The sequence below is a fragment of the Natrix helvetica genome, assembly GCF_964273705.1.
Source record: "Natrix helvetica genome assembly, chromosome: 1".
NCBI lineage: Eukaryota > Metazoa > Chordata > Lepidosauria > Squamata > Natricidae > Natrix > Natrix helvetica.
In genome coordinates, this window is record NC_138548.1 from 186,793,440 (window position 1) to 186,806,211 (window position 12,772).

The following is a 12,772-nucleotide window of genomic DNA, read 5'->3' on the forward strand; positions in this document are numbered from 1 at the left end:
GATTGGAGACAGGAAACTGTATGCATATCAGTTATAAGGTAAGATGAGGTGTGAGGAGAAGAGTTGAAGTAAGATAAAATCACTTTTATTTTCACTTTTTTACTGTGAAGCACATTGGCCCACAAATGAAATTCTGTTGCCTGCTCTCAAGAGAAAGTGTATAACTATCCAAACACGTAATACACATATACACATGCTATATACTTACATAAATATATAACTGCATCACACACACACACACACACACACACACACACACACACACACCAGTGTCCATTTTGAATATGTAGCAGAAATAGGAAATTTCAGAGTTCACAAGGTTGATGCTATGTGGAACAAAACTGTGACTGAATACATGCATCTCTTCCCCAGCCACACTTCTACCTTTGAACAGATCTGATTATTTCAGGTAAAGAGAACACTGGTCTTCCATAAATTTGGAAAAGGAATGATCCCTATATGGAAATAAAAGGTATAATATGCTTTGAGGGGAGGGATTAAAGATCCCACCAGGGACGTGCGCTCAGGGGAGGTAGGGGAGGCAGAGCCTCACCTCTCATCATGAAATAATAATATATAATAATAATATCCACAAGGGAGTTTCATATATATAAGAGGAAGAGGAGGGAGGAGGAGGAGCGCATGCGGGGCGGTGCCAGCTGGGCAACCGGCGGAGGCAGGAGGGTTCTCGGAAGCACCAATAACCTTCCTGCCTCCGCTGTACTTTGCGTGCTCCTCGCGACTGCAATAGACGTCCAGAAGTGGCAGGGGCTTGATGACGTTGCCGCAGCTGCCATGCGCGGATGGACAGAAGTAGCCAGAGTGGCGCCGAGGCAGTCCGGCAGACGAGCGACAGAGGATCAGGCTGCCTGATCCTCCATTGCTCGCTCGCTCGTTCTTTCGTCCGCCCGGACCCCTCGGCGCCACTCTGGTTACCTCCGTCCGGGCATGCCCAGCAGCAACGTCGGTGACGTCATCAAGACGAAGTGGCTTGGAGGCGAAGTGCTTTTCAGTGCTTTTCTGTGCGTCTGGGGTTTAGGTAGATAGCCTCAGCCTTCAGCACGTGTGGTCCCATTCCCCGCCTTCCTGATGACATCACCAGCCTCACCAGCCATAAACCTCACCGCACATCACTGGATCCCACAGGCATACGTTTTGTATTTTTGTGCTAAATGAAATCATGGTCTACTCCTATGCCAGCATTGCTTTAGCTTTAGCAAACTTTAGCCTCAAGTTCTTCCAAGTCTAGGAACAAAGTGCATTGTAATTTTCAACTGTTTTAGAAACAGTTTTAAAATAGAAATTTGTTTAAAATATGTCTGTTTATCTACTGACTGAGATTCAGCATGAGGATGAGTCTACAATTTAAATCATGAGTAGAGATTCCCTAGAAATCATGAGTAGAGAGTACTTTCATAAATGGCAAATAGAATGGGTCTGACCTGCCTCCCTCTCATCCCCATCTAAAAGTAGATAAATGTAATGGATGATCCAGTTTCTAGTTTTTACAAGTTGATTGCTCCAAAGAGTTAGCACATGAAACCTTTTCTCAACCATTTTCAAGAGTGGGTGTCCTCAAGTAAAAAGACTGTTTTCCCCCAGGAACTCATACACTGAAGTATCTATGTATTGAATGATAATTAATACATTTTTCTTTTCTGAGCTGACAATGAGGACCAGATTTTTCATAGTGCTTCCAGAAAATATACAGGGACAAAGTACTATGTTCCTAGGAAAAATGAGGGCTACAGCAGGAAGCCATTTCTACTGCATTTTGACACAGCAAAGTATGCTTTCTCTGCATTACTCTGTATATTGTGTAAATAAATTATGTGTTGCCTTTTTAAATAAAAATTATGCCTACTGATAATGGAAGAATTAAACTTCATTGTCCTGGCTATGCATATTCCTGAACTTCCAATATGATGAAAAAAAGAATCCAATGGCTGATTGTATTCATTGCCATGTTTTTATGTGTGAGTGGGTACAGACAGATAGATTGACATCCACCTCTCTCACTCCCTCTTCCTCCTTCTTCACGCCTTGCTAAACAAAACGTTATCTCTAGTTAGCAAGATTTCTTTCCAGAGATATTAGAGAGCCAGAATACATGTGGAAGAAACCAAGAAGGTGACTTGGATTTTATTTATAAAACCAACCCAATTTACAGGCTTTGTTATCAGGAAACAAGTGAATACAGGATAATTATTTCAAATCATATCTCCAAACCTTTAGTTTAACTTCCCCCTAGCAAACTTAGCAGCAGTGTCTTCTATTATTAGCTTCTGGCCCAATATTGGCTAACCAGATCAGTCAAACTGTCTTCATATCAATGAGCTTGGGGACTCCCAAAGAAGTCTATGTATGCAGAGTTATGCTTGCAGCATAACTAATTATTTTCAGAGAGATAATGAAACATTTAAGTGTATAGAGGAATAAAATCACTAGAGAATACCAGGGCTGTAGGCTAGACTGGGAATTCAAATCTGTCCAGAAAGAAGGCAATGACAAATTATTTCTACAACACTGCCAAGGAAACAGCATGGATGTGTCAGGAATCAAGCTTTAATCCAGAGGTGTTTATTATCTTTACCTACTGCAAGGACACTTGGATAGTGGGGCTTAATTTCTCTGTTTCACTAATATACTAAATATTTTTTTTATATTCTAATCACGAATGCACTCCACTATGTAGACTTGACACTCTGATGATAGATCATAAACAATATTCTCCTTACTACTTTCAAATCAAATGATCTACTCCGTATTAAAACAAATTAGAAGGGTTGAGCATAGCATAGCATAAGTGTTAACATTTCTTTGAAGAGCTATTTTTTTTAAAAAAAACAAGAATCAATCAAGCGTTTCAGACTATTAGGTTTAATTTGTAGGCTAGAACTTGGCTGAAGCTTTCCAGACTCTCACATGGCATTGCCAGGTCTGAATGTTCCTTGTTACATCAGAACTAAAGCCAGTTCTCTCTATTGATAGCACCTAATAACACAAACGTATACCCTCTTGCATTAAAATCCTCTTCCCACATTTTTCAAAGTTATACTAAACTTATTCTACATTTCTTACACAGCTCTATGGGCAGTTGCCTACTTCCGTTCTCTGCACTCCTGACTGAGAAATTCAAACCTTTTGGGTAAACTCAACAAAATTTCTCTGGTCCTTCTAGTCTTCACTGCAATTCTTATAGCAGTTTTGGAGGGGAGCAAAGAGCAGCGGATTTTCTTAGCAACAGCTCTTGCACTCCAAAGGTTGGGGGTACCTTATTTGTGAGGAGTAATTAAAGCTCATTCATTTGTAAGGAAGATCTGGTCCTGGTGCCTTTCTCTTTCACTTCTTGAAGTTATCTATCTACCTTACGCTGACCTTAATGTATAAGTCTACTTTTCTTGCCCTTTTTATGTCACCTTTTTGTTGTGTGTGAATATGAGAATGTTTTTGGATAGGGGTGCAAGAGAGTTGCTGTGTTCATCTGCATGCTTTGTGCCAGTGTGCTGCATTATTTGAAGTTTAATTTTTTTCTATTTTTACTTAGTGCATTTATATGCTACTTTGTGTGGCATACATACATGCATACCTGGTAAATTAGGTGAAAAAGAAAAATAACAAGAATGCAACAAAATGAAAGCCCAGAACACATTCAGCTGGGGACATCACTGACATCATTTACATTTTTAAAAATGTAAAGAGAACATTACACCATCTCAACCCCCTAAGTTTGCCTGGAAGAGCCAAGTTTTTATGGCTTTCTTAAGAACATTTGGATTTCTGCAGGAATGCTATGTTAAATAAAGTTATGCCTTTCTTTTTGTATATATTGTTTATTATCTGGTAGGCTATTATCTTGTTATAATGGATCCTGCAGTCCTGCACTTACCTTAATTTTACTGAAATTGTTATTTTCTTTTTACTTATTCAGAATTCAAGAAAAGATAAAGGAAGCAATAAAGAAGCCTTTACGTCGCTATTTGAGTTACCCTGCACTCAAAAGGATTTGCTGGATATAAATCCATGCATTAGTCTAATAAAAAACTTTTAACACATGTGAGGGTCTGTATTTTAGCATAACTTTTATACTGTCAGGGATTTTTCTGAAGGAATTATTAAAATGTACTCCCCCCCCCCCATGATAAATGGCAAGTTTTGACCAACATGCTGCTATAATGTTTATCACATTTGTGTCTCATCCTTTCTCCACTGAGAATACAGATCTAATTACAGGTAGTTCTTGAATTATAACGACTTAGTGGCCATTTGAAGGTGCTGAACAAAATGGCCTTATGATCGGACCCCAAAGTTATGCCTGTTGCAATGCCCATATGGTTGCATGATCACTATTTAGATGCTAGGCAGCCCACCTGTACTTATGATTGCAGGAGTGCTTCAACTCTCTCCACTTGCCTATATTCTCCTATTTATTGCCCTTTGGTCCCTGCACTCCACCGTCCCTGCTGCTCTAGCTGACCTTTTCTTGCTTCCTCTGCTGACCAAGCATGCCTAACTGGTCCCTTTGGGAAGCAGCTGCTAGCCCAAGGTAATGCATGGCAGTTGCCTTGCGAGACCTAAGGACGATGGCCTCACATGGCCAGCAATTGCCTCGCAGGGACACCTTGTCAGAAATGGGAGCAAGAAAATGGGAAAGGGCATCTGGAGTGGTGGAATGCAGGGCATCTGGAGTTTTCTGGGGCAGCTAGGGCTTTGTGCTGTGTTGCTGGGGTTGCTGAAGCTTTGCATCACACCACTGGAGCTTTCCAGGATCACTGCAGTTTTGTGCTGCATTGCTGGAGCTTCCTGGGAGGGCTGGAACTTCTTGGAGCAGTTGCAGCTTCACACTGCACTGTGTTTCAGGGGCTTCTTGCAGCCCCAGAGCTACAGCATGCCAAAAAGCCCCTGAGCCGTAGCATAGCAAGCAGCCCCAGAGTTGCATGGTTCTGGGGCTTTTTGCTGTCCCCAAGAGAGGGTGTGAGGGTAGGGATAACAGCAAAAATGAGCAGGAACAGGCAGTTTGGGGGAGTTCCCTTACCAAGGCCTGGGGCTGGAAAGGACCAAGTCCAGAATGGCTTGGATTGGGTAGAGCCTTGGCTAATGACTGGTGGAATTCAGTTAACAATAGCAAAGGAGAATGCCAGGGTTGTTGTTGCTAAGTAAGGGAATATGGATCAAGTGATGTCACATTTTACAACCACATCACTTAGCGATGGAAATTCAGGTCCCACTTGTGGTTGTAAGTCAAGGGCTACCAGTATTACCTTGCACATGTGCAGATATATTTTATGGCTATAATAGTCCTTGAGGTTCTGTAGATTAGTTTAGGCCCCAATGTGATTCAGAAGATACAACAGTGGATCAAGGATTAGTACAACTAAAAGTCAACAAGTCAACAACAATTAGTTGTAATGGATATGCAATCCTAACAGAATAGTGAAATATCTAATACTGTTACATATATTTATGTAAAGAAGTGGCTATGGAGACGGGATTGTAAGAACTTACAATTCAATTTATCGCATTCATTTATCACATTCCTTAAATTGCAGAAACACCACCATACAAATAATTGAACAGAGAAATCTCCAGGTTCTCTCAATTGTAGAAAACTTTTCATAGGGTTGTTCTCCTTCTCCCTAAGTTAGAAATGTAATATCTCGCTATTAATTGCATTTTGATCATTTCCCTAAATAATTAAAACAAAGCAAGTTGAAGTAACTAAAGAAAAAAAGTATAAGAAATCCCAGCTCCTTCTAAACTCACATTTTGCAAAACAAGTCAGGTTCTTCATAAAAATTGATTACATTTCAGAGCAGCAGAAATGTGCTTATAAAAGGGTTGTTTTGTTCTTGCACTCTAATTATCAAGCCATATCCCTTTAACAATTTTTGCAAGACTCATGCTTCAAATCTCAGCTGAGTTTATGTGTAGAGTTTCTCTTCTCTGAAGAACAGTTAAGATAAAAAGTTGTTAGACAGCTGAGATCTGTGATTTTCTCTGTTCAAAGTATGGCCGAGATATTTTCTCCTCTAAAGTAGAGTAACAAATGATGCCTCAAAGTCAAGATACATTGTCCCCAAGGCTATTCAAGTTATTTTGAAGGGGGGGGGGGGAAGAAAAGAAAACCCACATTAGGCCTCTTGGTGATAGAGAGTAGGAGCAAATTAAATTATCCAGATTCCCACCCACTTTCCTGACACATGCAAAGCTGAGGCTACCTAACTCAGGGTAATAATAAGTCCAGTTCAAAACTTTGAGACTTTATGGGTTTCAATCCCATAAAATTCTAATAAAAGTTCTATTGTTTAAAGCAAAGGAAAGATGAATGAAAATGAAAAGAACTGGAATGGAAGGAAAAGGCACCATTCAAACCTCGGGATTTTCTTTGCTATTCACTTCACTGTTTCCTGTTGTGATCAATATAGGAAGGAGCTGCCACATCATCTAGTTACAAGGTGCATTATGTCATTATAGTCATTATGAGTACATTAGAAAATGTTCAAGGACTGTGAAATGACAGCTGAGTTACTGAATTGCTGTGGCCTATTCTCCTCTACCCATGCAACATTTAAGGGCCCAACCGGTCACAAAAAGGACTCCTTGCTCTCCGTTTCTTTCTGACATCATTCAGAGAATGAAGAAAAAGCCAAGCTCCTAGTGCTAATCACTTGGTCTTCCATAGAAAGCAGGCGTTCCACTTGCATATCTTTTGTATTATCACTCTAATGGGTTATGCTAAAATAGTCATTTATGCATGAGTCAGTCACCATATCATATGACATCTTATTCCTCTATATACCATCAAAAGGCAACAGCTGAGTTCAAAATAGTTGCAGTAAAAAGAATATGAAGCCTTAAATTTGAGACTAGTAAATTATACAAAACACATAAGCCAAAGTTTTTTTTAAAAGGAGCCAAGAGCCATTCTTACCCCCAAAAGCTAGCTCAAGGGACAACATGGCAATAATATAGGGTGAGTTCAGTTTGTTTGTACTATGATTATAACCAATCCAATATGCGCCTATATCTATATCTCTAAATAAAAGTGGCTTCAACAGCCTTGACTGAATATGCAACTTTATCACAGAAGAGCTATTGCAGAGAGATATACCCATGATCCTTCCTTTGCTCTCATCAAAATAAGCAGATTCTTTTTCAAGAAGGCAACCCTTCAAGAAAACAGGTTCTGACTTATTTAAGATTTCAAGGCACTTTAGTATGCTGAATTGCATTCAGAAACAAGTTACGTAGTTGAAATATATTTCCATCAACCATATCAATTGGCAACGTGTATCCAAAAAGAGACCATACTCGTCATAGTAATCAAAACTAGAAGTCATCAGAAGACAGAAAAAAAAACCTGTTAGGCTACTCTTTCTAGAAGGAAGCAGAATTGCTGGAGCACAGAATGAAGATCAGCAGCAGAAAATCTTAAATCAGATTGATTGGGGTGAATAAACTGAATGTCTTCAGATCAACTGTGCAAAAGCCTCAAAAAACTGATTCAGAAATCTGAATCAAATAAATCTGAATTTATCAATCTCTCCACACCAAATCTAACTATACTTACTATCTAATAAATATTGATTGTTATTGCCATTTCTAAGCCAGTCAAAGTTTTCATCCACATGGTTCTGTCTGAGAAAAATGGTCACATTTTAAAATTACCAATTAGCTTAAAGAAACAGTGAGTTTTTTCCAGAAACTTGGTGGAAAATATATTAATCAGTCATTCCCTGCATTTTTTTTCTGCCAGCAGGCAAATACATGTTTAGTTTTACTACTATTTTAGTTGTATTTTAAATTTACTCTTCTTGAACACAACCTACTTCTTGGTAAATTAAAAAAATGTGGGATAGACAGCATCATCACTAGATGGATTTCTAACTGGCTGACAAACTGTAGTTAACCAGTAGTCCTTAATGGTACTATATCTATATGGAGGGATGTAATCAGTGGGGAGGTTCTGGCTTAGGTCAAGTATTCTTCAATATCTTCATGAATGATTTAGATGAGGGAATAGAAGGGAAATTCATCAAATTTTCAGATGACACTAAGCTGGCAGAAATAGCCAATACCCCCAGAAGACAAGCTCAGGGTCCAAAAAGATCTTGACAAACTATCCAACAAAATGAAATTTAATGTGAAGAAAAGCAAGGTTTTCACATAGGCAGGAAAAACCAAATATACAAGTACAGAAACCTGGCTCAAAAACAGTAACTGTGAGAGGGAACTTGGAATCCTAATGGACGATGACTTAAATACAGTATGAGCCAGCAGTAGACAAAAAAGCTAATGCAATCCTTGGTTGTATAAACAGAAGCATTGAATCAAAATCAATGGAATATTAGTACCACTTTATAAATCCTTAGCAAGACCACACCCGCATCCAGTTGTGGTTACCACATTACACAAAAGATGTTGAGACTTTGGAAAAAGTGCAAAGAAGATGATTTTATCTGTCAGAGTAACTGCCTGGAGACAAAAACATATGAAGAACATGTGGAGGAATACTTCAGTGGGTATGGAAAGTCTAGAGGAAAGAAGGACTAGGGATGACATGATAGCAATATTCCAAGGCTGCCACAAAGAAGAGGGGGTCAATCTATTTTTCAAAGCACCAGAAACAATGGATGGAAACTAATCAAGGAAAGAAGGAACTTGGATTTAAGAGAAATTTCCTAACAGTGAGGACAATTAATCAGTGGAACAGCTTGCCTTCAGAAGTTCTAGGTGCTGACTGGAAGTTTTAAAGAAAAGACTGGACAGCCCTCTATCTGAAATAGTATAGTGACTCCTGCTTGACCGGAGGTTGGACAAGAAGGCCTTCAAAGCCTCTTCCAGCTCTATTCTGATTTATATTTTGTGGAGAAATAGGATATAAATAAAATAAATGAAAATAAAGAAATATGACAATTGTATTACTGAATACTACTTTTTATTACGTTTGGTGCTGTGTTTGAGAAGACATAACCTGGTAATGATGAAGAAAATTGCTTTCTAGTCTGAGTTGGTGCTTAGAATAATCTAAGGAACTAGAAGAGTTAGCAAACAGATGGGTTGTGTGATGCATATAAAAAACAGAGCTTTGTACATTAAAAAGTGAGTGGCGATTCGGCTGCATTATCACAGTTACCAACTTTTCTGAACACATCCTGCTGGCATCCCTAGAATTAATACTTCACTGCACAGATCATCAAATGAAGAAGCAATCAATTTCAGAGAATGTCTCTGCTACTCCTTTGTGGAACAAATGATTGGGATGATGTGGTGGGAGCCTTACGTGGTTAAGGACATTGAAAAGATAGGTCTGAGTGAGTGTCAAATTCATAGAAATTAATATATTAATGAGGAAATGATAAAAGAAAAAAAAACAAGAGAGTATGAATGCAGGATACTGTAGTGGTTGGCTAGTGGTTGGCTATGTATAATTTATAGGAGCCCTAATGGCTCCCTAGTAGTTAGAATGCAGAATTGCAGGCTAATTCTGCCTATAGTTTTGGAGTTCAGTCCTGATAGGCTCAAGATTGACTCAACCTTCCCTCCTTCTGAGATCAGTTAAATGAGGATCCAGATTATTGTGGACAATATGCCGACTCTGTAAACTACTTAGAGAGTGCTGTAAAACACTATGAAGCAGTATAAGTCTAAGTGCCATTGCCATTGCTATTATTCATATGCAGTGTGTCCGTGTGTAAATGTTGCTTTTGTCATTATATGGAAGTTGTTCGCTTGTAAATTGGAAGAAGCATACAAATAATTCCTCTCACCCTTAAAATTATAAATAACATACATATATATCACTGAAATGGAACATTAATATTACTTACATCCATAAACTCCACATTAGCCTTTGGACCAGTTGTCTCATTCAGTATTTTAATTGCTACAGGAATCTTCACACTCTCTCCCTCAGGAACCCAAATGCCCTAAAGAGGGATGACAAAGTGAACAAGAGCTTGTCTCATCAAATGGTAAAAAAAAAGTCCTCTGACCATAATTTGACCATACCACTACACTTTCACAAGCTAACTTAGGCACTAGTAAAGCAAATTGCACAGCATTTGGTCCCCCAACTCTTGCCAACCTTTCCCAACTTCTTCCTGGCCATTCAATTCATTAAGAGAAGAAACAAGAGGGTTTATATTAAATTGAACATTTTTAAGAAAAGGAAATTGATATCCTATTCTAGAAGCCCATTGATTTCTGCCATTCCACATGGATAATCATAAGATCTGGGAACAATAGTTGATGAAGTACTGCCGTTAAGGAAACATACCTTATAGACAGTTCCAAAGGCCCCCGATCCAAGGATCTTGACACGCTTTAGCTCAGTTTCCTTCAAAATGCGAAGTTGTGCCTGATTGGGTGCTGTGCCACTAGGAGTCAAAGGTTCTACCAGCTACAACAACAACAACAACAACAAAAGATAGTAAGAAGCCATGAAAAGCACTATCCGTAGTTGGATTTTAACATAGTAGATATTGTTTGTACTTTATCTTTCATGCAGCTCCCTATTGTGCTTTTATTTATTCTTGATGCCATCCAGCAAAAATTAAGATAATGAAAACTGAGATTAGACAATTACCAGGAAGTAAGCTCCACTGAACTCAGTATGATCAACTTTTGAAGAAGTAGGCATAGGCTTGCATTGCCTTAACAGCAAAATGAGAAACAAATCTCTTTAAGAAAATCTCTTTTCCAAATAAATTTTGTTTAGTTATGATGTGTGTGTGTGTGTGTGTGTGTGTGTGTAGGCATGCATGCATGTATGCATGCATGTATGCATGCATGTATGTATGTATTTGCATTTAAAATGAGAAAAATTATTTGTTTCTTTGTTACAGCCCAACTTTCCTTCAGAACCGAAGACAGCACTCCCTCCTTCAATTTTTCCTCATAACAACTACCTAGTGAGGTGGGCTGGTTGACAGAGAGTCATGCACCCAAAATCGCTCAGGGAGCTTCTCTGGCTGGGGCCAGTCTCAACCTTAACTGCTCATTAGAACATCTCTGAGTGAACTTTTGGCATTTGACTTCAAAATGTTTAACAATGATTCATTCTCTGTCCATATGAAGCCATTCCACAGAATGTCAGTTTTAAGAACAAGAATGGATTTTCTTCTTCACATTAAAAGGTATCATTCTGATTCCTATGATTTCATTATCTGGGTAGCATTTTCTTTCTTTTTTAATTTTTTTTTTAAGAAAACAGAGTCATTAATTTTATAGCAAATCCTTTATAGTTTATGTGGAATTTTGTTTTAGATGTGTATATATGTGTGTGTTTGCAAATCAGTATTGCTTCCTGCAACTGCTTGCACAAATTCCTCCAGTTTTCTAGGCAAGATTTTTCAGAGTGCTTTCCGTTACCTGCTTCTTGGGGCTGAGAGAGAATGACTGGCCCAACGTTACTCAGCTAGCTTTTTGCTAAGACAGAACTAGAACTCACTGCTTCCCAGTTTCTAGCCTGATGCTTTAAACTATTACACCAAATTGTCTCAATAAATACTTAAGACACCTGGCATTATAAAACTATGTAAATTAATATGTGACATTTGCTTTGTTGCCATTTAAACTTAGAAAGAAATACTTAAAGGCAGAACTTCACGTCGCGGTGGTACAACGACTTTATTGGCTTCTCTGGATAGCCATCGAATTCGGATTGTCTGGATGGTCCAATCCAGACCTAAACCATCCCGAAGAGACGGTGAAAGGTAGGGGGAGATCCTGTGCTCCCAAAGACACCCGCAAAGTCTCTGGTGACCCGGAAAAAGACCCCTTTGCCAGCGATTGCGAGTCAGCCCCCAGGCTCTGAAACTGCTGACAGCTCCTATACGCAAGCACAGGAGAGAAGCATGTCGTTTTGGTGAGAGTTTTTAAATCCTTTTTTCTATTGGAGAGAAAACACCCTAAATTTGGAAATTTAATTTAAAATAAAGGCTGACTAGAGAGAAAGTGGCGAATTTAAGTTGGCCAATTGAAGTTTTTCTTTTTTCCCTTTTTACTTTTGGAAGCCAGGCTGGACTTTCAATCGCAATTCAATGTGGATTGGCTTATTGCGCTTTTTTATACTTTTACTTTTGGACTTTGTGGGGACAATTAATATATTTAAATATTAATTGCTTTGAAGATTCTTTTTTTCTCTTTTTTTCCTGTTGGCTTTTCTTTTGTATTTCCGATTTTCTGTTTTTTGAAGTTAAAAATAGAGCCGGGGAAAAATTAACCACTGAGAGTTAATACAATTAACACTGCCACCTAGTGGACTTGAAACATTGTTACTAAGTTTTATTATATGAACTGTTTAGAGAGAAGCTGTTCCCTTGAAGGCTATTTGGTTAAGAACTGATATGGGCAGGAATACAGTTGATTACACAGCTGTTTCCTGTGGTACTTTCAGTATCTGGAAATCTACTTTTGACTAAACAGAAGCTCTAAGGGAAAGCTCAGAATGACCTTACAAAGACTTTCATCTTTTTTTAAAAAAGACTTTGAATCTTTTTCTTCTAGCTTTGTGGCAGTGCTTATATTATCTTGCTGGGGAGGTGGTGATTTTTTTTCTTCTTTGGCTCCTTGACTCCTTTTTTTAAAGCTTTGAAGTATTGATTCCTGATTTTTTTTTGCTCGCTTTTCCTTTTGAAGATATTGGAGACAAATTGATGGCTTGCTCTAAAATTTTAGTAAATTGGACTGAAGAATTTTTTTTCTCTCTCTTTCTTTTCTCTCTTTTACTTTTCTTTTTAAGTGAGAGATCTTCACTTTTTCCTCTTTC

At 38.5% G+C, this 12,772-nt stretch overlaps 1 protein-coding gene across 2 annotated transcripts in view; it reads right to left on the reverse strand.

The window, feature by feature from the left end:
- ERBB4 (erb-b2 receptor tyrosine kinase 4) overlaps nucleotides 1-12,772 on the reverse strand; it is a 579,983-nt gene that overhangs the window by 160,271 nt on the left and 406,940 nt on the right. For both annotated transcript variants that reach the window (XM_081937069.1, XM_081937068.1), the window contains exons 17-18: nucleotides 10,280-10,402; nucleotides 9,831-9,929 (exon numbers count right to left, since the gene is read on the reverse strand). In XM_081937069.1, coding sequence (XP_081793195.1) covers nucleotides 9,831-9,929; nucleotides 10,280-10,402 — 222 coding nt within the window. The remainder of the gene's footprint in view (nucleotides 1-9,830; nucleotides 9,930-10,279; nucleotides 10,403-12,772) is intronic.